Source organism: Miscanthus floridulus, chromosome 10, assembly GCF_019320115.1.
Source record: "Miscanthus floridulus cultivar M001 chromosome 10, ASM1932011v1, whole genome shotgun sequence".
NCBI lineage: Eukaryota > Viridiplantae > Streptophyta > Magnoliopsida > Poales > Poaceae > Miscanthus > Miscanthus floridulus.
In genome coordinates this window covers 108,678,184-108,703,621 of record NC_089589.1, presented here as the reverse complement: position 1 = coordinate 108,703,621, position 25,438 = coordinate 108,678,184, and the positions used below count along the sequence as shown (strand labels likewise).

General features: G+C 42.2%; 2 protein-coding genes and 1 long non-coding RNA gene across 3 annotated transcripts; all 3 read left to right on the top strand.

The window, feature by feature from the left end:
• The first annotated feature begins 3,386 nt into the window (after positions 1-3,386).
• Positions 3,387-4,040, top strand: LOC136489250 (cytochrome P450 71D18-like). Its single transcript, XM_066485941.1, has one exon. The coding sequence runs from the start codon at positions 3,387-3,389 to the stop codon at positions 4,038-4,040; it is 654 nt and encodes a 217-aa protein (XP_066342038.1).
• A 15,132-nt stretch (positions 4,041-19,172) lies between these two features.
• Positions 19,173-19,733, top strand: LOC136489249 (desmethyl-deoxy-podophyllotoxin synthase-like). The gene has a single exon (XM_066485939.1). The coding sequence runs from the start codon at positions 19,173-19,175 to the stop codon at positions 19,731-19,733; it is 561 nt and encodes a 186-aa protein (XP_066342036.1).
• Positions 19,734-21,061: 1,328 nt separating this feature from the next.
• Positions 21,062-24,535, top strand: LOC136485286 (uncharacterized). The gene is made up of 3 exons (XR_010766391.1): positions 21,062-22,156; positions 22,248-23,145; positions 23,233-24,535. It is a non-coding gene; the product is annotated as an uncharacterized lncRNA (long non-coding RNA).
• The last annotated feature ends 903 nt before the right edge of the window (positions 24,536-25,438 follow it).

The window sequence follows — 25,438 nt, the reverse complement described above, 5'->3', positions numbered from 1 at the left end:
CCTACATAACATGCATGGATCTGCGGCGTACCATTTAACAAGAAATGCCTATATAACACGTCTCAAATTATATGTTTCACATGCATGCTCACAGGTTATATGGCGCCCCTGTGCATTTAATAACTCTTACTAGGTAGCGTGTCCGTGCATTTAATAACACACGGATCGCACGATAAGATAACAATACTATAAAAATTAAATATCAATGTTAAGTGACATTTAATCCAAAAAACAAAGTGTGTGAAATTAACACAAGTCACGGAGAGCGCGGCGTCGCAGGCTCACAAACTCCACTTTATAGATCTTTTCCGTGATGTGGCTAAGATAATGTTTTATATTGGTCGAAAGAAATCTCCGATATCCATTTCTTTTGTGCGCCAATAATTGCCAATGTTGAATATTCGGACTCGGATACGGATAGATCTAAACCCTCTAAACGGATTCGGTCTCGGATACGGTCAAAAAATATCCGTACCGTTTTCACCCCTACTCATAACAATGCCTAAATAAATGGATTACAAATTACATCCACCAAGGTTTATATGCAATAGACAAATTACATCCGCAAGGTCCATAGCTCCAACAAGTTAGAAAATAATAATAAAAAATCTAGAATTAAAAATTGAATTGTCTTAAGAACTAAAACAAACTAAAGCAGTTTTGCTGAGCCACCAGTGGTCGTGCTTGTCTGAAATTAAACTACATGCTGATCACCAGTATTGGACGAAATGGTATATTTAAATGGCCACAGGATACACCGTATGTTTGAACAAATTGTATGAGTTTGATAGCTACTGCTCCATGGCTCTGTAAATGGTAATATGTCAAAGAAAGTTAACATTCCAAACTAACAAATATGCATTAAGGTAGCGTGCCCGTGCGTTGCTGCGGGACAGCTAAACTTTTATACTAAAAATACATGGATCGCATGATAAGATAACAATACTATAAAATTAAATACCGACATTAAAGTGATATTTAATCTAAAAGGCAAAGTTTATGAAATTAACACAGTCACGGAGCGCGGCGTCGCAAGCTCACAAACTCTACGATATAGACTTTTTCGTGATGCGACTAAGATAATATTTTATATCGGCAGAAAGAAATCTCTGATATCTATTTCTTTCGTACGCCAATAAATCCACGAATAAGTTCTGTCGCATTTCATACCATCATGTACACAAGTTCAAGTATATATATAGATATTAATTCCTGTCACATGGGTAATACTGCGTGTCATGAAAAATCTCTTATAATACCTTAAGTATGTTATACTCACCGTATAAATATGTGTAGCTTTAGGACTATTTCACGCAGACATATACTGTAGAATAAGGTATCCACTTAAGTGTCTATGGCAAAATTCACCATCAGCAATATATAGAAATAGTTAAATCATATGTATTATTATTGCAAGCGACAGATAAAAGTAAATTAGAGGTTATCATAATTGTACATTTGATTCTTCCTAGTTTTTTAAGATGATGATGTCCAAGGTAAACTTCAAAATATATCATTTTCATGCATTGTGTCTGGGTACAAGCTAATTCACTATAAAATAATAATTGGAATTTTCTCTCTTAGTTCGAAATTATAAGATATTTTGGTTTTTCTAGATATATTGTTTTAATTATGTATATCTAAGCATATAAAAAAGTTATGTATCTAGAAAAGCCAAAGCGTCATATAAGTTGGAATTGAGAAAGTAATTTTTCGTAGATTCATTGGTCCATTCTGAATTAGTTAGAAACACTTTCATAAGGAGAAATTATCTGCTCAGAAACCACAAATTCAAGTTTTGCCTCCTTATAACACAAAAGTTTTTAAATTTGCTTCACAAAGTCAATCGTCAACTCTTCATTGAGGCGTGATGGCTGTCAGTTTTACTACCTCCCAAGCACCATCCAGTTCCAGCCAACCTCTAAATGTCTAAAGTTTTCAACACCATGTAAGCATCGTTCAATGCTCGATTTCAACAAGCTTTGCTTCCAAACCATCCTCTCCAAACTATACAACCTCCCCGTTGTATGATCTCAAGACCTCACTGCTCTGTGCAAGTAGTTTGGGCATAAATAAACCATCTGCTCATCGTCCAGCCCTGGGAGTAGCATGTAATTTTGAAATCATGACACATCAGATTTTTGGGACATGTCTACACGAGAATCAAGGCATGAAGGGATGTGATTGGTAAAGAATGGAGAGTGCATGCATGTGGTTGGATAAAAAATTGTTCTGTAGAAACTATCCATTAGGACCATGGTTTATATATGTAGTATCTATGGAAATTAATAGATATAGCATTGTGACTGCCATAATACATTATAGAAACACCAGAATAACTATTTTTTTCACATGTAGAAGTACAAGATTGAGAAGCAAATTGTCAAGCTTGTTTGGCTAATCTATGAGCATCTTGTTTAAATATTCTTCAATAAATCGTGGAAAGATAATGTCCAATTAATCAAAATGTACAAGTCAGAGCATGGGCGAGGGAGGGCGCGAGGGCGGAGGCCGGTGCGAGCGAGGGCGAGCTAAGCTGGCAAGGGTGGGCGCTATGGCGAGGCCACAGGATTTGTAGCAAAGGATTGATAGCCGTCTCTCTCTTTCCTTTTGTCTTAATTTTCTTTCCTTCTGTGTTAATTCTCTTTCCTTTTGCTCGTTGCCATGTATGCTGGGGCATGCAAACATGCAATGTGTATATGGATAGCACAATAATTTTCTACTTCCTATTTTGCAAACATGCAATATTCAATCAATGAGACAAATCGCGGGCTTTCATTTTCTAGCTCGCTCATTTCCTTTTCTCGCTCGCCCGTTGGACAGCGTGGGAGGTGGGATCGATCGCATGGGGTGGTAGACGGACGAAAAGGCAATTGTCGCACCAAAACGATGTCCACACTTTGTTCTTTTTAGTTGTAGGAGATAGGAGATAAATAATATAAATCACCTTGGTATACATCGTCGGGTGGACATACACGGATAAACTTGGAAATCGCTCATCTGGCGGAGCAATATGAGGAGTTTGGCATGCCACAGTACTACGGGTGCTACGCCTTGTGCATTTTCCTTGTTTTCCTCGTCCATGCCGTGGTCCGCGCTAAGTTGGGCGCGAGCAAGAAGCTCGGGCCGAAGCTGCCTCCCGGACCGTGGCAGCTGCCCCTGATCGGCAGCTCCGACTGCCTGCTGAGCCGCAGGCTCCCGCACCACCGCATGCGCGACCTTTCCCTGCGCCACGGCCCGCTCATGCTGCTCAGGATCTGCGAGCGCGTCGTCGTCGTCGTCTCCTCCAGTCCTCCGCCGAAGCCGCGGGGGAGGCGTTCCAGGACGCCGCCTTCGAGCAGCGGCCGACCAGCCCGGCGCTCGACGACCTCTACTCGAGGCAGGGCATGGGGATCGTCTTCGCGCCCTACGGCGACCACTGGCGGCTGCTCCGGCGGGTCCTCGTGACCGAGCTCCTCAGCGCGCAGCGCGTCGAGTCCTTCAGGCGCATCCGGGAGCAAGAAGCGGCCAACCTCATCTCGTCTCTGGCCTCGTCTCCGCCGGGCCAGCTCGCCAACATCGACGATCGCCTCGCCGTGTTCGTCACGGACTCGGCGGTGCGCGCCATCTTCGGCGACATGACGATGCCCGACCGAGCCGCGCTCCTCGATACGCTGGAGAAGGCTCTGGACTTCTTGTCGCTCTTTGATCTGAGGGACCTCTTCCCGTCGTCGTGGCTCGTGCGGATGCTGCCGCGCAACGGCAAGGCCGAGCGGAACAGCCTGGAGGTGGTCCGCCTCATGGAAGGTATCCTTCGCCTCCACGAGGAGAGGAGGTCCTCTGGACATGCTGCTGCTGCCGGCGATCAGGACATGGTCGACGTGCTGCAGAGGATACAGAGTGAAGCCGCCATGGGAGTTTCTCTCACCAACGGAATCATCATGGATATGCTAATTGTAATATCTCCCGTCTCACTGATTGCATCTGGATGTTCTACTTCCACCTTGATTACGTACTTCAACTTATTTTCTCGTCATGGATTGATTATTTCATCTGTCTGAATTTTTATAAATTTTCAGGAGAAACAACTAGTACAACCAAAAAAATGGCAACTCACAAGAAACAATTTACAATTTCTTCCGACTAGTCCATCAGCCCGTACTCTCACACGGGCTAAAATGTAAGAAGATATAAGCATTTTTATTGTTTAATACTCTAACTAAAAACAATTTCTCAAAATAAATTGTATGTTTTCACTTATTTATTTTCTAACATAAGAGTCATAATAGATAGTGAGATACTCTGTAGTCTACATCCCGTTATCATAAATCTATCAATTTTTTTTTGCAAGGAACCAATCTATATTTTTTTTCACCCATATCCATGGTGTTTTTCCTTTTGATGGCACCTCTATATGTATCTTGAATATGCATTTGTTGTCGTAGACTGTGGTGGCTTTTGTTGCATCTCAAATCCTATGACGTCCTTAATTTAAATTTTGTTTTTTCAAATTATATTATTATTGATTGATATATATTTTTTATCTTTAAATTAAGTTAAAACTTTTGTTCCTATTGTATCTTTTATTAAGTCTCCTTTACGTACTTTTTAAGAATAATGATAGGTGATGGACTGCATTCTTAAATACTATAACATAAGAAATTATTTGTAACCTTCGCCATGTAGATAAGTGGTTGAACTTGAAGTGAGAGCTCTGATGGGTAGCGGTGCTACCCTCTAGAGAATATTCATGTTTAAACCTTATATGCACGTTTATTCTACAGGGATATTAAAGGCCACTAGTGGTCTCTCCCACTTCTCAATGTGATTATTTAGTTTTCCTATAAAGAAATTATATGTGCAGTAGTTGTTATACTACAAATATAGATAGATATATCAAATATTTTAGTTCAAATGTATACATATATCTAAACTAACAAACTATACAAATTATATGCCATGGTTACTAATATGGTTTTAAACAATTTGTTAGTATCATTAGAATATGAGTTGTTAAGGAAATATTTTTTATATGCTAAAACATAACATATATATTTATCGATCATGCAAATTGGCACGGTATGTATATTTACTTTGACCAAAAATTTTAATATATTAATATCAACAGAACTAGGTAGCCTATAAACATAAATATTCGTTATGGTTATTTAAATATTTTTTTGTAATAGAAGATGTTGATATTTAGATGTAGATTTGAGGGGATATTTAGTTTTTCTAATAGTGAGATGCAAAAGGTAGGGGTTACGTGGATTACCTATTATAACAGGGTAGGTGGATAATTAGATGCAAAAGTTAGGTTTACTTTCACTAGTAGAGAACAGGCCTTTGATCCTCGATCAAAATGGGCTCTAGTCCCGGAATTTTTTGCGCCCGGGATTAGAAATACCTTTAGTCCCGGTTGGTGTCTCCAACCAGGACTAAAGGTCCCTGCCCCAACGGCTACTGCGCCAGACAGAGGTGGCAGGGACCTTTAGTCCCGGTTGGAGCCACCAACCGGGACTAAAGGTATACTTTTACTCCCGGTTGGGGGCTCCAATCGGGAGTAAAGGTCTACTCCCGGGCCGTGGCTGCGCCCGGGGTTGGAAAGTTACCTTTAGTCCCGGTTGGAGCCACCAGCCGGGACTAAAGGTCCCCCCTTTATATCCCGGCCGGCTCCTCCTTCCTCCCCGAGCCCGAGCTCAGCACATTTTGAAGCTCACTGCAGTAGTGTTCTTGCTTCCTCCCTCCCTCCATTGTTCCTCCATCCATTATTCGATTCCTCCATCGATTTCTTCGATTCCTCCGTCGATTCTTCAGTTGTAAAGGTTACCAATCTCATACTCTCATTTTTCACCATTGTCTTATCTCATTTTGTTCACTATATATATATATGGTTCTTTATTTTGGTTTTTTTTTCATTTGTAAGCAATTTGAGCTCAAAATCACTTCAAGCTTGCATATTTACATGAAATAAGGTTAAAGTAGCTAGTTGAACTTGCGGACCGTGTTCATCTCGGCGAGCACGTTCTCTGCCGAGCGGTAACGGACGTCAAGGAGGAGCTTTGATTCTACGAGGGAGAGCGGCAACGGTCGTGGAAGACCGTGTTCCCTTCCTCGTAGAATTGGAGCTCTTCCGTGGTCAAGTATGGTGCTGTCCTGTGGAGACATGCTCACCGAGATGATCACGTAAGCAAGGTCAACTAGTACGGATGGTTATTTATTCACATGTCCTGATATCGTCGCAGTAGTCTGTCAATCACCATACCCAAACGTAGTATATATATAAATATAAACTTAGAAAATAGTTAGAAAATTATAGAAAATCCATACTAGTTGAACTTGCGGACCGTGTTCATCTCGGCGAGCACGTTCTCTGCCGAGCGGTAACGGACGTCAAGGAGGAGCTTTGATTCTACGAGGGAGAGCGGCAATGGTCGTGGAAGACCGTGTTCCCTTCCTCGTAGAATTGGAGCTCTTCCGTGGCCAAGTACGGTGCTGTCCGGTGGAGAAATGCTCGCCGAGATGATCACGTAAGCAAGGTCAACTAGTATGGATGGTTATTTATTCACACGTCCCGATATCGTCGCAGTAGTCTGTTATGTGTGTACACTCCCATTCTTCTGTTAATTTGCAGAAATATCATGTGAATTACTTACCTGCCGCAGTAAAAGACGAGAACACAATGACCATTAAAAATATCATTGTTTAGAGATCTAGATAATTTTATAGTTTCTTAATTTTATTTGTTTATAAAAGGAGAAATTTATAGTGTATTAAAAAATAAGTATAGAGAGTAGATGGCAACTGCTTCCGGGTCCTCGGCCTCTCATGGGTTTCCAAAGCGACTTAGGCCGGGCTTCCCTCTCATTTCATGCGGCAAGTGTCGTGATGAGACGAAGATTGTGATGGAGTACCGAGTGAAGAAGGAGGGTCCCGACAAGGATCGTATCTTCTACAAGTGTCCGGATCGCAATGTGAGTTATTTTATCGTGTTTAATGATTATGGTTAGTTTATACCTATTTTCATGATGGTTGTGATTAAAGTTCTAATTTTTTGTTTTAATTTCAGTGGGATGGCAGTGGACGATGTTCAGGCTTCTACTGGGAGGAAGAGTATGTTGGACTCGTGCAAAAATATCTTGCACAACAGGCAGATACGACGGCTAATGAGGCAGTGATCCAGCCGAAGAAGCCCAAAGATGTTGCACAATCGGGGGATCTGTCTGTTTTAGTTGAGATTAGTCGTGAAATCCTACTACTACTGAAATGTATTTTAGCTTTAGTTCTTTTAGTGGTAGTTGGGATTGTCTACATTGTAGCGATGCTTTCATAAATTTGTATCTTTTGTGGTGGCACACATGTTGTATAAATAATTAATTATGATCTAGGTTTTAATATGGTATTTATATCATGTAATGCAGATGAGCCGTCATTGGATGTATAATGTTGATCGTCGCTCCCAAGAGTTCATTGACGGCGTGCATTCTTTGTTACGTGCGGCCGAGGCAAACAAACGCGATGGTTTCATGTGCTGCCCATGTGCCATATGTAAGAATACGGTGGAATATCCTTGCTCAAGGACTCTTCATTCACACTTGTTCAAGTCGGGTTTCATGCCAAACTATATTTGTTGGACAAAGCACGGAGAAACCGGTGTTGTAATGGAAGAAGGTGAAGAAGAACAATGGGACGACAATGATATTATTCCCGATGGTGCGTGCTTCAATGATACTGCAATGGGAGAAGCTGAAGAAGAGGTAGCCGCAGAAGATGAGCCGGCTGATGATCTTTCTCAGGTCATTCGTGACGCACAAAGAGAATGTGAAAGTGAAAAGGAGAAGATCAAGTTCGAGCGGATGCTAGAAGATCACAAGAAATTGTTGTACCCAACTTGTGATGCAGGGCAGAAAAAGTTGGGAACCACACTAGAATTGCTGCAATGGAAGGCAAAGAATGGTGTATCTGACAAGGGATTTGGAGAGTTACTAAAAATTCAAAAGAAGATGCTTCCGAAGGATAATGAATTGCCCGCCACTACCTACGAAGCAAAACAAGTTGTCTGTCCTATGGGGCTAGAAATAGAGAAGATACATGCATGTCCTAATGACTGCATCCTGTACCGTGGCAAAGAGTACGAGAAATTGGATGCATGCCCGGTATGCCATGCGTCGCGGTATAAGATCAGGCGAGATGACCCTGGTGATGTTGAGGGCGAACGTCCGCGGAAGAAAATCCCTGCCAAGGTTATGTGGTATGCTCCTATAATACCACGCTTGAAACGTCTGTTCAGAAACAAAGAACATGCAAAATTGTTGCGATGGCACAAAGAAGACCGTAAGGTAGACAATATATTGAGACACCCTGCTAATGGGTCCCAGTGGAGAGCAATCGATAGAGAATTCCCGGAGTTTGCAAATGACGCAAGAAACTTAAGGTTTGCTTTAAGTATAGATGGTATCAATCCTTTTGGAGAGCAGAACAGTAGTCATAGCACTTGGCCTGTTACTCTAAGTATCTACAACATTCCTCCTTGGTTATGCATGAAGCGGAAGTTCATTATGATGCCTGTGCTCATCCAAGGCCCGAAGCAACTTGGCAATGACATTGATGTGTACCTGAGACCACTTATTGATGAACTTCTCATTTTGTGGAATAAAGAAGGTGTACGTGTGTGGGATGAGTACAAACAGGAACACTTTGATCTGCGAGCATTGTTGTTCGTAACAATCAATGATTGGCCTGCTCTAAGTAATCTTTCAGGACAGTCAAACAAGGGATATAATGCATGCACACACTGCTTCGGTGATATTAGAGGTGTATTCTTGAAAAAATGTCGAAAGGTCATGTACCTTGGCCATCGTCGATTTCTTCCTGCAAATCACCCCGTAAGAAAGAAAGGCAAGCATTTTAAAGGAAAGGCAGACCACCTGACCAAGCCTCGCAACCGAACCGGTGAGGATGTACTCGATATGGTCAATGATGTCAAAGTCATCTTTGGAAAAGGACATGGAAGCCAACCTATTCCAAAAGACGCTAACGGTCACGCACCCATGTGGAAGAAGTCCATATTTTGGGACCTACCCTATTAGCAAGTCCTGGAGGTCCGTAGCTCGATCGACGTGATGCACCTAATGAAGAATCTTTGTGTGAACCTGCTAGGCTTTATGGGTGTGTATGGAAAGCCTAAGGACACATTTGAAGCACGACAGGACCTGCGTTGTTTGAGAGAAAGAGACAGCCTGCATCCAGAGAAGATAGATGATGGACGCCATTACTTATGTCCTGCTAGCTACACTCTAAGCAAAGAGGAGAAGGAAATCATGTTTGAATGCTTAAACAACATCAAGGTACCATCTGGATTCTCCTCGAATATAAAGGGTATTATAAATGTGCCAGAGAAGAAATTCTGTAACTTAAAGTCCCATGACTGTCACATTCTCATGACGCAATTACTTTCAGTTGCATTAAGAGGAATTCTACCTCCAAATATACGTCTAGCCACCGTGAAGCTATGTGCATTCCTCAATGCAATTTCTCAAAAGGCAATTGATCCAACTGATCTAGCTAAACTATAGAATGATGTGGTTCAATGTCTCGTCAGCTTTGAGTTGGTGTTCCCTCCTTCCTTCTTTGATATTATGACACACCTCCTAGTTCACCTAGTCAAGGAGATTTTCACTCTCGGTCCTGTGTTCCTACACAACATGTTCCCTTTAGAGAGATTCATGGGAGTCCTGAAGAAATATGTTCACAACCGTGCTCGCCCAGAAGGAAGCATCGCCAAGGGCTATGGAACAGAAGAGGTCATTGAGTTCTGTGTTGACTTTATTCCTGACCTTGACTCGATTGGTGTTCCTGAATCGAGACATGAGGGGAGACTAAGCGGAAAGGGGACACTAGGGAGGAAAACATATATTGGTACGGATGATGATTATTTCAATAAAACGCACTACACAGTTCTACAGAACTCCTCTTTGGTAGATCCGTATATTGAGACACACAAGGATCTCTTACGATCCGAGTTTCTAGGGAAGACTGAAGCTTGGATTACGCATAAGCACATGGAAACTTTCGGCGGTTGGTTGCGAAAAAAATGTCAAGGTGATGAGAGCATCCATGAGCAACTGTATTTATTGGCTATGCAACCATCATGGCATATCGTTACATACAAAGGGTACGAGATAAATGGGAACATATTCTACACAGTAGCCCAAGATAAAAGGAGTACCAACCAAAATAGTGGTGTCCGCATAGATGCCACAGACCCGAATGGGAATAAGCAGACATATTATGGACGTATAGATGAAATATGGGAACTAGAATATGCACCTACTTTGAAGATCCCATTGTTCAAGTGCCAATAGGTCAAGGTGACCGGAGGCGGGGTAACAGTAGACAACGAGTATGGAATGACAACAGTAGACCTTAGTAATATTGGGTACAAAGACGAACCATTCGTCCTTGCCAAGGATGTGAATCAGGTGTTCTATGTCAATGATATGTCTACCAAACCAAAAAGAGGGAAAAACGATAATGACTCAACCAAAGAGCCAAAGCGCCACATAGTTCTTTTAGGGAAAAGAGTCATCGTGGGAATTGAGGACAAGTCGGATATGTCAGAAGAATATGAAAAGGATGACCGAATTCCGCCCTTCAAAGTGAACAAAGACCCTAGCATCTTGGTAAATAATGAGGACACTCCATGGTTACGAAGCGATCATAACCAAGGGACATACGTAAAGAAGAAGTTCACTGCTGTGCCCACTTGATGATATAGTGATTTAATATAGTGTGTGTTTGAGATATTATGTAATAATTGTGAATTCAGATGTTTATTATGTCATGTTTCAAATTAAATCAATGTTTGATTTGGTGGGATTTCTCTCTCAAAAAGGTAAATTAGGATACCGAGTGATGAAAAATTAAAATATTAACGTTAAAATGACGTGAAAACAAATTTTCTGTCCAAAATCAATAGTTTTAATAATTTTAATTAAACACCACATTTTTGCATTAACGACATAATAAATATTAGTTACATTATGTTTTATAATTCTAACAAAAAATAAAAAAGTTAGGTTATAGATTTTTCCTATGTGCAATAAACAAAAAGAAAATTCATATTTTTAACAAAATAATTTTATGCCTTTTATTTAATTTACTATGTATTTAACAAAAACTATTGCATTTCTATTGTATTTAACAAGACTATTGCTTAAAATAGGAGGGAAACGAAACTGCAGCCCACCTTTACTCCCGGGTGGGAATCCCACTCGGGAGTAAAGGTGGGCTGCAGTTTCGTGGCCCACCAAAAAAAACCCTTTACTACCGGTGCATGTTACCAACCGGGAGTAAAGGTATACCTTTACTCCCGGTTGGTAACACGCACCGGGAGTAAAGAGACCTTTACTCCCGGTTGGTAATACGCACCGGGAGTAAAGGGTTTTTACTCCCGGTTGGTGGCTGGCACCGGGAGTAATTCTCTCTGATATATAACCTCCAGCGCCTGGCGCAGATCGATCCGCTCGTCTTCTTCCTCGTCGAACACCGCCGCCCTTCTTCCTCGCGCCGCCTCCACCGCGTCCGTTCGCCTTCCGTGACACCGGCGCCGCCCTCTTCTTCCTCGTGCGGCCTCCACTGCGCGCGCCCGTGCCCCTCCTCCGCGCGACCCGTGGCCCTCCACCGCGCCCTCCTCCGCGCTCGAGGCCCCTCCACCACGCCCGTGGCCCCACCGCGCCTTCCGTGACACCGGCGCCGCCCTCTTCTTCCTCGTGCGGGCTCCACTGCGCCCTCCTCTGCGACCCGTGGCCCTCCACCGCGCCCTCCTCCGCGACCCGTGGCCCTCCACCGCGCCCTCCTCCGCGCCCGAGGCCCCTCCACCGCGCCCGAGGCCCTCCACTACCGAGCTCGAGGTGATATGTTCGTCGATGTCTTTGTACATTCGCCCAAGCCCTCCACTACCGAATCATAGATCACGTCGAAAACTACGTAAAACTTTGGTGGAAGTCATGTCAACGCTCGAGGTCGATTGAAAATTCCAAATTTTGAATCACAAAATTCAGGAACTGAAAATGAATATTTGGAACTGTATATATATGCAGCGAGCGAGGAACTCTATATATTTGGAACTCTATATATGCAGCGAGCGAGGAACTGAAAATGAATATTTGAATCACAAAATCATGACAAGTTTAATTAAGGACCACCAATATGAAATTACTTTAGAAATTAATTAGATCGATGTAAATCCATGGCTTGTATAATAAACACGCTATATATTATTTGGTTTATAAAAATTAAGCGTTTTTTAGTTTATAAAAAATATCACATGTGATGATGTAAGCAGTTTTGGTTGGACTTGCATGCATGGCTACAAACAAATGAAGGAAAACTTCAACGTTTCTTCATTTGTGAACTTTGAATATACAGATATAATATATTAATGTTGCTAAAGTAATATGATGAATGACACATATACTTACATTTCATAATGACTTATACGTTTCTCATATGATGAATGACTACATGGTTCACATGGTACATAGGATCACAACATCACGCACCGACACCGCCCCGGCTCGCCTCACGTCGTCGTCGTCGTCAGCACGCCGGCCCGCCTCACGTCGTCGTCGTCAGCACACCGGCCACCGCGCCGACACGTATATATACGTCATTTGTATTCATATGCATGTATATATACGTCGCGGAGCACCGCCGCCCTCGTTCGTCCATGCGTTTCTATGTATACGGCGGAGCACCGCCGCCCTCGTTCACCCATGTGTACAGACATATATACGGCAGAGTGGAGCACCACCACTCTTGTCACACCGCCCTTTCTCGTGGCCTAGTTGATCAACATTCGTATTATCGTTATCGTTAATGCTAAACAATCACACCAGGGCGAACCGCGCTGTTGATGTACTATATATTGGTTTTGTTTTTTGAAGCTAGATGGCCGACCCGAGAAACATGGATGAGGAGGAGTTGATGATGAATTTGATCAACACTGGCACTCAAGTTGCCGGCGATGATGGTGCTAAAAATAACGTGCAAGAGGATGTAGATGACGGGAGTCAGTACTTAGCTCTTGAACAAAATGAGCAACAACAGATTGGCCAAGTATATATTTTTTATTATTAGCTATATATATTATCATATGTCTTTATGTGTGCTCATGACATTAAAAATAATGTTTATGTTTTGTAGCCCTCTAGATCGACATCAACAACTACAACGAAGAGTAAAAATGTTCGAGGTCCCAAAAAGCCATTGGAGGGCCGCTTCATCATCTCGGAGTTCAATGTGGATACAGGAGAACCGGGGGGCTGAATAAAATGAAATTTGTGCACCACTGTGGTTACCTTGTACGGGACCGGCTCCCGATTAGTACCCATGAATGGAAGAAGAAGACCAATGCTCCTCATATCAGTTTTGTCTCCGATCGTGACATGGCGTTAATTTGGAATGATGTCTTGGTACATTTCACGCTCCAAACAGATGGTTATGATGATATAATAGATGGTGATGAATTGAAGGAGCGAGTTAGGGATTGGGCAATGAAGAAGATGGCCACCCAGTTTCAGACTTGGAAGAAACACCTATACACGACGTATGTCAAGAAGAACATAGCACCAGATTTTACTGTCCCAGGCTCGATCTCAAAGCAGAGGCCCTATTGGGATGAGTTTGTACAGTACAAGACTTCGGAAGAGGGTGTGAGTCGGGTGATAAAGAACCAACGTAATGCCCAACAGAAGACATACCACCATACCTTGGGATCAGGTGGCTACCCAACTGCCATTAAGAAGTGGAACAAAATGGAAGCAGACCTTCTTGCCAAGGGTATCAGACCAGAATCACTCGAGTGGGGAGAACGTGCAAAGAATTGGTTTTTCGGTCATGGGGGAACACTAGACCAGGAGACAGGGAAGTGCATTTATGGCGCAAGACTGCAAGAAGCAGTAGAAAGATTGTTTTATGCTCAGAGAGCTACTGCTAGTGGTGCGTTCAGGCCCAACAGAGAGAAGGATGAGCTGACATACGCCATCGGGACTGTTGAACATGGTGGCCGAACTAGAGGCAAAGGAAGTGTCTCGTGGGAGCATGGATTCCCTCAGGACAGACCTTCTTACAGAAGTCGCCAGAGAAAGAAGGAAGAAGAGGCAGAGCGGCTCCAGAGATTGGAGGAAGCGGTGCGTGAAGCACAGGAGCGGGAAAAAAACCTTGAAGCGAGAATGCAGGAGGAAATCAGAAGGCAAGTGCAAATAGCAGTGAGTGCAAGTAAGCAGGCATCAGAGCCAGAAATCAACATTAGCCAATCTGTTCAGTTGAAAAGCAGCTACGCTTCCACGGAGATACCAAATCAAGGGGACACAGGACTGCGCTTCCCTGTGGATGACGTCACTGAACCTTGTACAACGTGTGAGCTACACATTCCGAAGGAGAATTCTACAATCAAGGTGGCTATCGGTCTTGTTAATCCTATCGACCGAACCAAGACACCAAGGATTCATGGGAATATAATCCAAGAAGGATATGCTACCATCTCGGTAGATAAAGCTAAAAAAGGTTTTAGTGATTTGCCTCTTGACATTCCTGGAGGTGATGGCGAGAAGACTCTAGGAGAAGCGGAGAAGACATTCATTCTATGGCGCAAGCGCTACATCATCATTCCAGGGATGTCGGCTCCACCTCCTCCTGAACTACCTCACCATAGGTACGTGCGGATGAAAACACTACATCATTAATTTGTATTGGCTTAAATAATTAACAATCTGCTCATAATAATATGTCATTCCTTTTTTTGTAGCAGATCCTCCCCCAACCTAAATCCAATTGTTCAATCGCCAGATCATCATAGTGCTCAGTACGATGACATTATGTTGGAAGACGAGGCTGCATCTACACCATCTCCAAGGAGGTCTCCAACGCCGCAGCCGCCACCTCCAAGGAGGTCTCCAACGCCGCTGCCAACACCTCCAAGGAGGTCTCCAACGCCTCCCCCGCCCCGCCTACCAAGAAGCCTAGCAAGAGGCCAACCCCTCAAACGAAGAACCAGTCCCCGCCTGCAAAGAAAGCCACCATGAAACCAAGGGCTATTCCCAAAATAATATCTGAAGAGAAGGAAGAAGGAACTGATGCATATAAAAAAGACATGTCTAGATTCTATGACAAACTTAAAATGAATCAAGAAGCAAGGAGAAACCCGGAGAAACCGTACTTCTTCGTAGCTCCAGATATTCTAAGAAAAAAGGTGACTTCTTACCAGCAACAACAGCGGGAATCTCGTAAGCCGTCCAAATCAACGTTATCAGACTATGACCGCACTCTCACCAAGTCAATTGAGGCGGCACAGAAAAAGAAGCGGGCAGGAAAAGGCATTGCCCAACTCGGACAACAAGCGCACCAATCAATCCCCCCGCTAGTTGTTGGTAATGAATATGGTTCGAATTTAGGATTAATGCATCAGGCAAACATACCTCCGGATGTCGATTTGGATCACCTTGGTGAATTTCTTGATGAGACTGGTCTCGACCTTTACCAGATGTTTGGTGATGGAAACATTGAGAGTGCGGCGGAGGTTGATATTTGGAAGAAAAAATTTGTACTAGGCCAGAGTCTATACAACCCTCAAGCCTTATCTGATCTGGGGACGCAAATGTACCTGCTAAACAAGTGGTACATGCAGGCGTCTACCAGTGGAGACTTCTGCGTTGGTGTCAGAATTAGAGACGAACATTGGTTCCGTGGCGATGATGTTATGTATGTTGACTTTGCAGAATTTTATCAACTATGCCACCTGACCTCTCTGGACAAAGTTATCATTAGCTGCTATTGCCTGTAAGTAATAATTCTTTCGATCTATTATTAAACTCATCATATGTGTGTATATGCATATAAATTATCCTAACAAGTACTATATATATGCAGATTTACAATGACAGAGCTCAGAAAGGAAGGCTGCAATGAAATTGGTTTTGTTGATCCCCATATAGTATTCGAAGACCCAATTACTCCAAAGACTAATTGGAAGTCTGAGCCAGAGAGTAACCTCATGAACTTCTTAGTGAACCAACGCCACAAGAAGGATATACTCTTTCCCTATAACTTCAAGTGAGTGTTAATCATGTCGATCATATCCTTAATGGCTCATATGTTGATTCTAGTTAATTAATGAGTGTTATGCGTTATACCTATAAACACATGCAGCAATCACTGGATATTGATGGACATCGATCTGGTGAAAAGTCACTTGATAATCTATGACTCGATGAGAAAACCACAACAAGACTACCAAGATATGATAGATATTATCCAGAGGTAATTTCGGGATCTCTAGCAACTATATATACACACAAGCATGATGATTAACTATATCTGATGACGTGGCAAATTTTTTATTGGGCAGTGTTTGCAAAACCTTTATTGAGAAGCAACACATGGAAAAATGCAAAGCGCCACTGAATGTAATCCCTTTGAAAGTAAGTCCCCTGAATCGCATCATCTTTATTAATTAAACATATAGCTTTCACCGGATCACCAGATTGGATGATAAATTTTTTTCTCGTAAAGTGGTGTCTAAGGCAGGAACAGGGGAACAACTACTGTGGTTACTATGTTTGCAAGTTTATCAAGGTGCTCTCCCAAAGAACTCCTACAGAGAGACTCAAAGTACGTTAAAAATACACTATATATTCATTTAATTATTATTATTGATTGTGTTACTATGTCTTTATATATATATATGTACATATATTAATTTATTTTCCTTTAATTCAAACCTGTAGACTCGATGGTTGGAGGAAAAGGTCATACGGCAAGACCAAATCAAAGCAATTCAAGAGTCTATAGCTGGATTTTTTAATGAGCAAGTCATCGATTCCAAGGGCGAGTTCTACTTCGACCCAACACTGCCATTGAAGCCAAGCTAGAGGATGAGAGAAAACTTGTTATGTCACAACAACTATAATGCAATCTTTTGTAATATATGCACATGAAATAATATAATGTAAAATACACATATGCATGCATGCATGTAAATATATATATGATGCATGCATTCATATATATATATATATATATATATATATATATATATATATATATATATATATATATATATATATATATATATATATATATTTCTATGCTTGAATTGTGTGATTTAATACGTTCATTGTGCTTGAACCGAAACATACTATATGCGCGTATAAATGTATAATTAGCAGCGTACAATACGATTTCGAAAACCTATTTTGAAAAGAAAACAAAAAAATGAAAAGAAAAGAAAAAAGAAAAAAACCTTTAGTCCCGGTTCGTATTACCAACCGGGACTAAAGGTGCCGGCCATCGTGGCATGTCAGGAGGCACCTTTAGTCCCGGTTGATGTTACCCACCGGGACTAAAGGTCCTCCTTTAGTCCCGGTTCCTGACCCGGGACTAAAGGACCCCCTTTAGTCCCGGATGCTTGCTCCCGGGTGGGGAACCGGGACTAGAGGGGGTTCCCCACCGGGAGTAAAGCTCGGTTCTCTACTAGTGTTTGGATCATGTTTCTTAATGGCATATGTGGGCAATTTAAGTATAGAGTCATGGGTTACTTTATGTTGGTGTGTGCAATAGCATAGGTGGGTAATTATTTATTAAATAGAAAAGATTTGATAGGTGTTATTATCATAGGTGATTAGATTCTATCAAATTGATGGTGTGAGAATTTCTAGGATCTATCTTTTTTCTATCAGGTCTCGTGAGGATCAATGTGGAATATCCATTGGGGCTCTAGTTAGAATTTCTAGTATTCATCTTTTTTTAGCGTGATATGTATTGAGTTGAAACCGAAGCTTAAGATATATAAGCTCTTGTTGCATCCCATCCCATGCTGTGACTTCATCAATCTATGGTTTAGGTTTCAGTTTTTAATCTAATTGTTGCAATTTTTGCACATGTTAAGTTGGAACTCTAGTATTTTTATCTTTTATTAAAACTTTTATTTTTTTTATTTTATTAAAAATGAGTTTAGATCCTAGTGGTATTGTTTTCCACATATTAAGTGGAAACATAGCTTGCACCCCGGCACTGAACATGTTAAATTTGTTATATCATAGGATTATATATGTAATATTATTATTTTATATAACATAGAGTACTAAAAAATAATATACTAATATTGATATGACATGATAGTTTAGTCAAAATATATAAGCTTATTAAAAAAACAAATTATGATATTTATTATCATTGAGTATTAATATAAATTAAAGTGAACTATTAGTGTTATTGTTTTGTGGTTTGTTAAGTGAATATTTTCATGCTTCATATGCTATTAAAATAAATGTTTATCCTATACATGCATGTTCACTTGGTCTATATGATGGAATAGTTTTATGCTTGACTAAGATTTTTTGAAAGAGCGAAGCAAGCTAGCCATCTACTTTCCCAACCGAGTATGGGAGCTGGTGATAAACTGGTAAGGAAGCACTCGACGAATAGTGACATTTATGAATGCAAATAACTTCATAGTCATACAATGTGTAATTTAGCAAATATATTGCATACTTCATGGATGTTAAATTAGTTTTTGTGTGGATTAGTATAAATATGTAGATTCGAGAGATATTTTTGTTTATTTTTTTAACAGCTGAGGTAGAACACAAATGTAAAGGTGTTACTTTATATTATCTTTCGTGATAGCATATATGTGTAGGTTTAACGCAAAGTTAGGGTTATTTGCATTATCTTTCGTAATGACATAGCTTATCTTTCATAATGCCATAGGTGATAATTTCTAAAATTGATAAGCAGTATTTTAAATCACCTCTCATAATGGCAGATGAGGGTAATTTAGATGCAAAGTTAGAGAGTTATATTGAATTGTCCTCATATAATGATAAAAGGTGGATAATTTAGATGCAATGTTAGCGGGTTATTTTGGATTCCTCAATAATGGCAAATGTGAATAATTTAGATGCAAATTTAGGGCATTATTTTTCATCCGGAACCGTATTTTTCTCTTACAAATTCCTCCAGCATTCCTCCAAACCATCCAAATTCTTCCAGAATTCCTTCAAGCGAACGGGCCCTATAAAAAGAAGTGAAATATATATTTTACCAAAGACCTTACTCGTGTGCATGGATGTGTTGGGCAGGATGTGTTTATTGCAGCAATCAAGGCAACAACGTCTACTCTTCCATGGGCCATGGCCGAACTAATGGCAAATTCAACGGTGATGGAGAAGGTTCAGTCCGAGATCCGCCGCGTCCTCGCAGGTCAGGGTAGAGTGCGCGAGGTAGCTGTAAGAGACATGGGCTACCTCAAAGCAGTGATCAAGGAGACTTTACGGCTACACCCTCCTATTCCACTAACCCCTAGGTTTTGCACACAAGACCGTAAGATTCAAGGATACGATGTGCCAAAAGGGACAATACTTGTTGCAAGCGTATGGGCAATCTCTAGAGACCCAAACTACTGGCAAGACCAAGATCCTGACAAGTTCGTGCCAGAAAGGTTTGAGGCCGAGCAGACCTTCAACTTGATGGGGTCAGACTTCGAGTTCATACTATTCGGGGCCGGGCGACGAATTTGCCCGGGGATAGCCTTCTCGCAAGCAAATATTGAGGTTGCTTTGGCTAGCCTCCTATACCATTTTGATTGGCCGGAGGAACTAGATATGACGGATTCTTGTGGACTTGAAGTGAGGAGGAAGGCTGAACTGCTTTTACGTCCCATACCTCGTGTTCCACATGTAGATGAATCATAGTTTAAGAAATGTTGATAAGAACTTATTTATCATAAAAACATTTATCAGAAATTTTATCGAAAACGACATGTTGCAATATGTCTTTTTATGTACTATCTCTGTCCGACAAGAATGTATTTCTGGATTCTAGATCTAATCTAAGTCAGACTATACTTCGATAAGGGCCCGTTGAGATCCTTGGAATTGAATTTATTTTAAAAAATTGTAATTTAGGCATATATTAATTAAGCTAATATGGTTGTATATGAAATATATTTGTATACTATTGTTAGCCGTGCAAGGAATATGCTATATGTTGCATTTGTATTATAGAGAAGCGAGTTGGAGAGCGTGCTATAAGTTGAAGAGTATAAATATAGCATAGTGATATACAGAATCAGTTTTCATCTCGCATCCTATGAATTTGAGACATGCTTATATGTGAACTTTGAAAAGTTATGGAATCTCAAATTCCAAGCCAAATAGCCTAATTCATTAAGTAGATTCTAATTTCTACAAAATGAAAGGATCCAAACGGCCCCTAAGAGAAAATTATGGTGCTTGAAAATAATGAGATCTATTCATTCATCTAGATATAACCGTTAAAAATTAAAAGAAGCTAATAGCACGAACCTAAGTCGTAGGCCAGAACCTAAATTTGATGGGCTAGGAACCAAGTATAAATTTAATTCGGAGGGTATACCAGAAATTTGAGGAAATTCTTTATAGTTCAACTGCCTTATCTTTTTCAAATACTGTATATAATAATGGGAAAAAATGGACCACAGATGCAAGACAGTCAAGATGAGTCCAAGATCGCTCATTTACATGGTGCAAGTAAAACCGAGCATGCACGTCAATGGTGTCCCCACGTCACGTTCTGATTCAGCAGGAAAAGCACGGCCTCGTTGACACCGAGAAGGAAGGCCGAGTGGGCTTTCGGTTCTGTTGGGCCGACCGGCAGAAACAAATTGGGTCAAAACTGTATTCATCGTGCCTCCCTTCCACGTGTCCGGTCAATACGATCTAACAGCGTATCTAGCAGATTCCTCGGAGGCTCCGCATGCGGTTTCAGTGGCCTCCCACGCCCGCTGTTTTTTCGCCTCCACCATGCGCTATTGGATCGTGTTGATCGGATACGTGGCAACTATACATGACATGTATACAGAGAGAGGCATGTATACATAGAGGCACGGTGGATAGGATCCACCCAATTTTTTTTCCCGACTGGCGCCTGGGCTCCGTTGCCCGCTGTCTGCCTCCTCTATTTATGTGGGCAACGGATGCGAGAAGGTCGCGCTGCGACGGAGGCAGCTGCGGTTGCGCACGCGATGGGATAGAGACATGGCCATAATATAATTGGGTCTCTGCTGGTTCTGAGCGACTACGCAAGGAGTTGCAGCCATCCCAGCGTGCATGGCGGAGGGCGCGGCAAGCTTGGCGGGCTCGATTCCCTCCGTGGCATCTCAGGAAGTGTTTTCTGACTCTCGAGTTTTGCTTTGATGATTTCTATTAACTCAAACTTATTTAGCATGGTACATTGTTTCTCTCTTATTATAAAACAACATCAACATGCTTATTAACCGCAATCCGAGGCATTACCATTGGCTTCCTCGAGTGCAACGGATCATCCTGTGACGGAGACCGCTCGACCACGCTGGCTCCTATCTACCATTGCTCTGTTCGCTTGACTGATAAGCCATGACTAAAAATACCTTTGGCTATTTGTCGTGAAACAAAAATATTATTCATTGACCGAAAAAGTACGACGATAATGACGCATATCAGTTAATGCTGTATACCACCTCCCCTCTCAAAAATCCCTGTAGATGAACAGTGCTGCCCCCGGCGCCGTCCGGCACCGTGCACGCGTCCACGCTTCTGGAATCGACGGCGCGGCCCCGTCCTCCCCATCCCTTCGTCCTCCTCTCCTAGGCTCCATCCCTTCGGCCTCGTCTTCTACGGAGAAAAAAAGGACCTCGCCCCGCTCCCTCCCCTTCGCCTCTCTCCCCCTCTCCGCCTCCTAGAACGGCGCGGCCGAGCAGGCCATGCCTGCGGCCGCCGTCTAGCGCGGCGCGGTGGGCCTCCTCCTCCCTTCTCTTCCTATCTCACCCAGCGGTAGGCGGCCAGGCTCTGGCGCATCGGCGCGGGAGGCCCACGCGTCGAGTCCTCCAACGCGGAAGGCCTCCGTTGCGGCGTCCAGGGCAGGGGCGAGCGGCCCGACGCAGTGCGGGAGCCCCGCCGTGGGAAAACCCTAGCGGCACACCTGCTGCCGGTGCGCGCCAGGACTCCGGCGACAGCAGATCCAGCGTACTCAGACATTTCCGTGCAGCTATGGTGTTCGACTTAATGCCGCTGAAGATGTCGCGTTTGTCAACGACCGTATGCATCTCTCATACGTGATGCCTAATTGGCTGTTGCACTTGCTTCGGATTGCTAATTTGGTAACTGCTCAATTTTGGTTTTGTACATGCAAGATCTTTATTAATTTCCTAATTCATGTTGGGTATGATTTGCATGTTACCAATTATACAGGTGTATAAAATATGGAACCGCCAAATATTTCCAGCATCCTACCAGATGTGCAGAGCCTTCTCTCTTCTTGCTTCTCAAACTTCTCTCCACACTGCTCCGGGGAGTCTGCTTATCTTTTCCAGATGATGTATTTTTTGTCCACAGATCTTTGAGCCTTTTTAATTTGTTTTAAATCCATCTTGGGTGTGGCTCAAAATATTTATACCTTCTTCTTCTCAGCATTGTTCTTCTGTAATAAAGGATATAAAATAGCAGGTAGCTGTATATTTTCATTGCCCACTATTAATGTTGTTGTTTCCCAACTGCTATTGTTTGAGTACCTATGATCAACGAAACTTAATATTTAATATTTAATATTTAATGGAGCCCCAACAACTACTGGTCTGTTACCGACTAAAGTTCAAGGCGCCAGTATTTCTTCTCATAACATTAGGCTATATTAAAGTCCTCATAATTCTTTTAAATGTTTAAGTTAAGAAATTGCCTTATGCTGTAGATCTTAAATGAAGCTGACAATTCTTTGGCTTCCAAGGGATTCTCATATCATCTTTGTAACTGCCAGAGGCAAGCCGTTCATTCCCATTTTTCGCTGGCCACTGTGAACTTTAGGCTCTATTACAACACGCACAACCATAATGCCACGGACTCTATTTTCATGCCATTGAAAAATGTGGTTGAGTTTACCTTTCGGATCTGCATTACAGGTATAGGCTGTAGGACATAATGGCACCAAATTATGCCACTCAACTACTCAGCTAACAATCAGCCTGTTCGCTTGTTGGTTTCAGCCAGGGCTTATCAACCAGCTAACAGTGTTTTCCTCTCACAACAAACTAGCACTAGCCGGGCTTATCAGCCCAGAAACCAACCAGCTAATAGACCCAATAAAAGATAAGCTGTACGACATCCTAAATATACATATTTCTCTCTTGCCTTATGCTGTAGATCATCCATGCAGCTGACAATGATTTTCTTTGGCTTCCAGGGTATTTACATATTTATGTTACGAATTTGTTTGATACTGCCAAGGTAAGTACCGGTACAATATGTCCTTTTCACACAATTTTTCTATTCTGCAAGCATTTCTGGTATTCAACGCATTTAATACCATTTGTGGGCCATGTATTGCTTAAATTCACACCCCATTTTCACAAGGATCAATTCTGTGCAGATAGTTTAGTTCTTACCGGCTGAAAGGCAATAACATTCAAAAATCTTATTTTGTTTTCAGTCAGTAGGAATTGTACCAACTTTCTTTTGCCTGCTGTACTTTGTTGCAATTGTGTTGCACGGCTACTTATTCAGAGAAAATAGATCCACATGTTCAGGTACCTAAACAGAAAGAAAGCTGCATTATGTGTGCCAACAATAATAGAATATGCATTTCCCAGATGACTGGCACATTGCACAATGGTTAAAAGACATCTTTTCCATGTTACAACAGTCTAATCTCACATTTTCTTATGTTGTTTACTTATGTTTACATCCATCGCTTGCATTTTCTGACTCTGCTCTCCCAATAAGGAACAACGTAATGAAGCACATACAGACAAACCGTCCCACAGCCGTTGCTGATCAAATTGATTCCCTATCAACACTACCTTTCCCTCTTACATTTTAGTGCACGTGCCAAACATTTGGTTTAAACACAGGTTCTCCAACTTTCATTCTTTTTAATGCAGCTGCGAAACATTTGACGTTGTAACAAATTGTCTAAATTTCATTGCTTCTTCCGTGTACGTATGGAACAACCATGTAACTTGAAGCTTTTATAATTCTTTGTTTCGTATACACAGCCGTCTAATGCTGTGCCGATTGCTATACTCAACTTGCCCCGCGCATTGCGCGGGCGGACTGGCTATTTATTATTATAATATGGCTTCTGAGTTCTGACGGTCGGTCCACTTGCGGTGCCCTGTTCTGAGATCTTGTGCTCTGCTCTATTGCAATCCTTGGAAATGGGCTGACTCGTATAGGGCTTGGCCCATCTGCTGTTGGCTCGGAGGCTGGAGATGTTTTGCTGTCTTGGGCTGACACACATAGTGTACAGCCAATCTCTCCTAAATCCTAATCCCACCTCCCCCTCCTAATCTGTTGTTGGCCTGGGGTCAAGATTTGCAGCCTCCCCGCGAGTGTATTCTCGCCCAAGAGCTAAGAGCATATCCTATTTTTTTCTCTCCTAAAAACATGTAATTTTGCAACTCTTTAAAAGGTATTAGGATGAAAAAATAAGACCATCTCCAAGAGTTTTTAATAATCCACTCCTAAAATATAGAAGACAATTTTACATCAGGAATCCTATATTATTTCTAAATTATCGTAACCACTTTTATATATTCTCTCATATATTTGCATCAGGAACTCTTTCCTATTTATTATTTTTCCTACACCCTTCCACCTTTAGATTGACCGATCGATACGCACGGGAAAGCAGTATCCGCGCGATGGAGGAGCCGCGCAAAGTTACGCGGAAGGGGGGTGGATTTCCAAAGTGTGTAAATTTTAAGAGGAAGTATAAGGAGTTGTTGGAGAGGGATTTTTTCTTATCTTTCTAAAAATCAAGGATTAGGAAGGGATTTAGGGAACTCTTGGAGATGCTCGAATCTACGGTCTCTCCTCCATATGTCGCTTGTTCAACATGATGGCACCCAATACTCCTCTGTCTTCTAAGTCTCTTTTCTTCTCGACGGTGACAAAGGTGATAGATGCTCTTCTGTCGGTGCCCAAAATTCGGAAAAGAAGATCTAAATCTATTCGATAATGATACAATTAGGGCGTCCTTCCGTCCGAACGCCTCGTGCTGCACGCTCCACTCACTCCCCCCCGCGCCACACGCCCTGACCGCCATGTCCGTCTCCATCTGCACCGCTCGGATTTGCCGCCTCAACTACACCGCGCGAATTCGTTTCGCCCGCTGAGGCCGCTCCATCCGCTGTTGAATAAGTAGCCACTCCATCCGCCTGCCGCAACCACCTCCACCGCGTTAGGGACCTCAACCATTTTGGGTGCCGCCATCCGCTGTCATGGCCACGTCCACAGCGTTAGTTCGCCGCGCCGCCCACGCTAGGTTGTGTTGAAAATGCATGTTGCAAATGTATGTTCGAGATGTTTCGGAGGTATGTTGCAAGTGTTTCATGTGGATGTTGCGAAGGTAGATTCGGATGTTGCATATGTTGCAATGGCTATACTCG

Excerpts from the sequence above, each read along its gene's own strand:
- LOC136489249 (XM_066485939.1), top strand. The coding sequence starts at position 19,173 with ATGGCCGAACTAATGGCAAATTCAACGGTGATGGAGAAGGTTCAGTCC.
- LOC136489250 (XM_066485941.1), top strand. The coding sequence starts at position 3,387 with ATGGGGATCGTCTTCGCGCCCTACGGCGACCACTGGCGGCTGCTCCGG.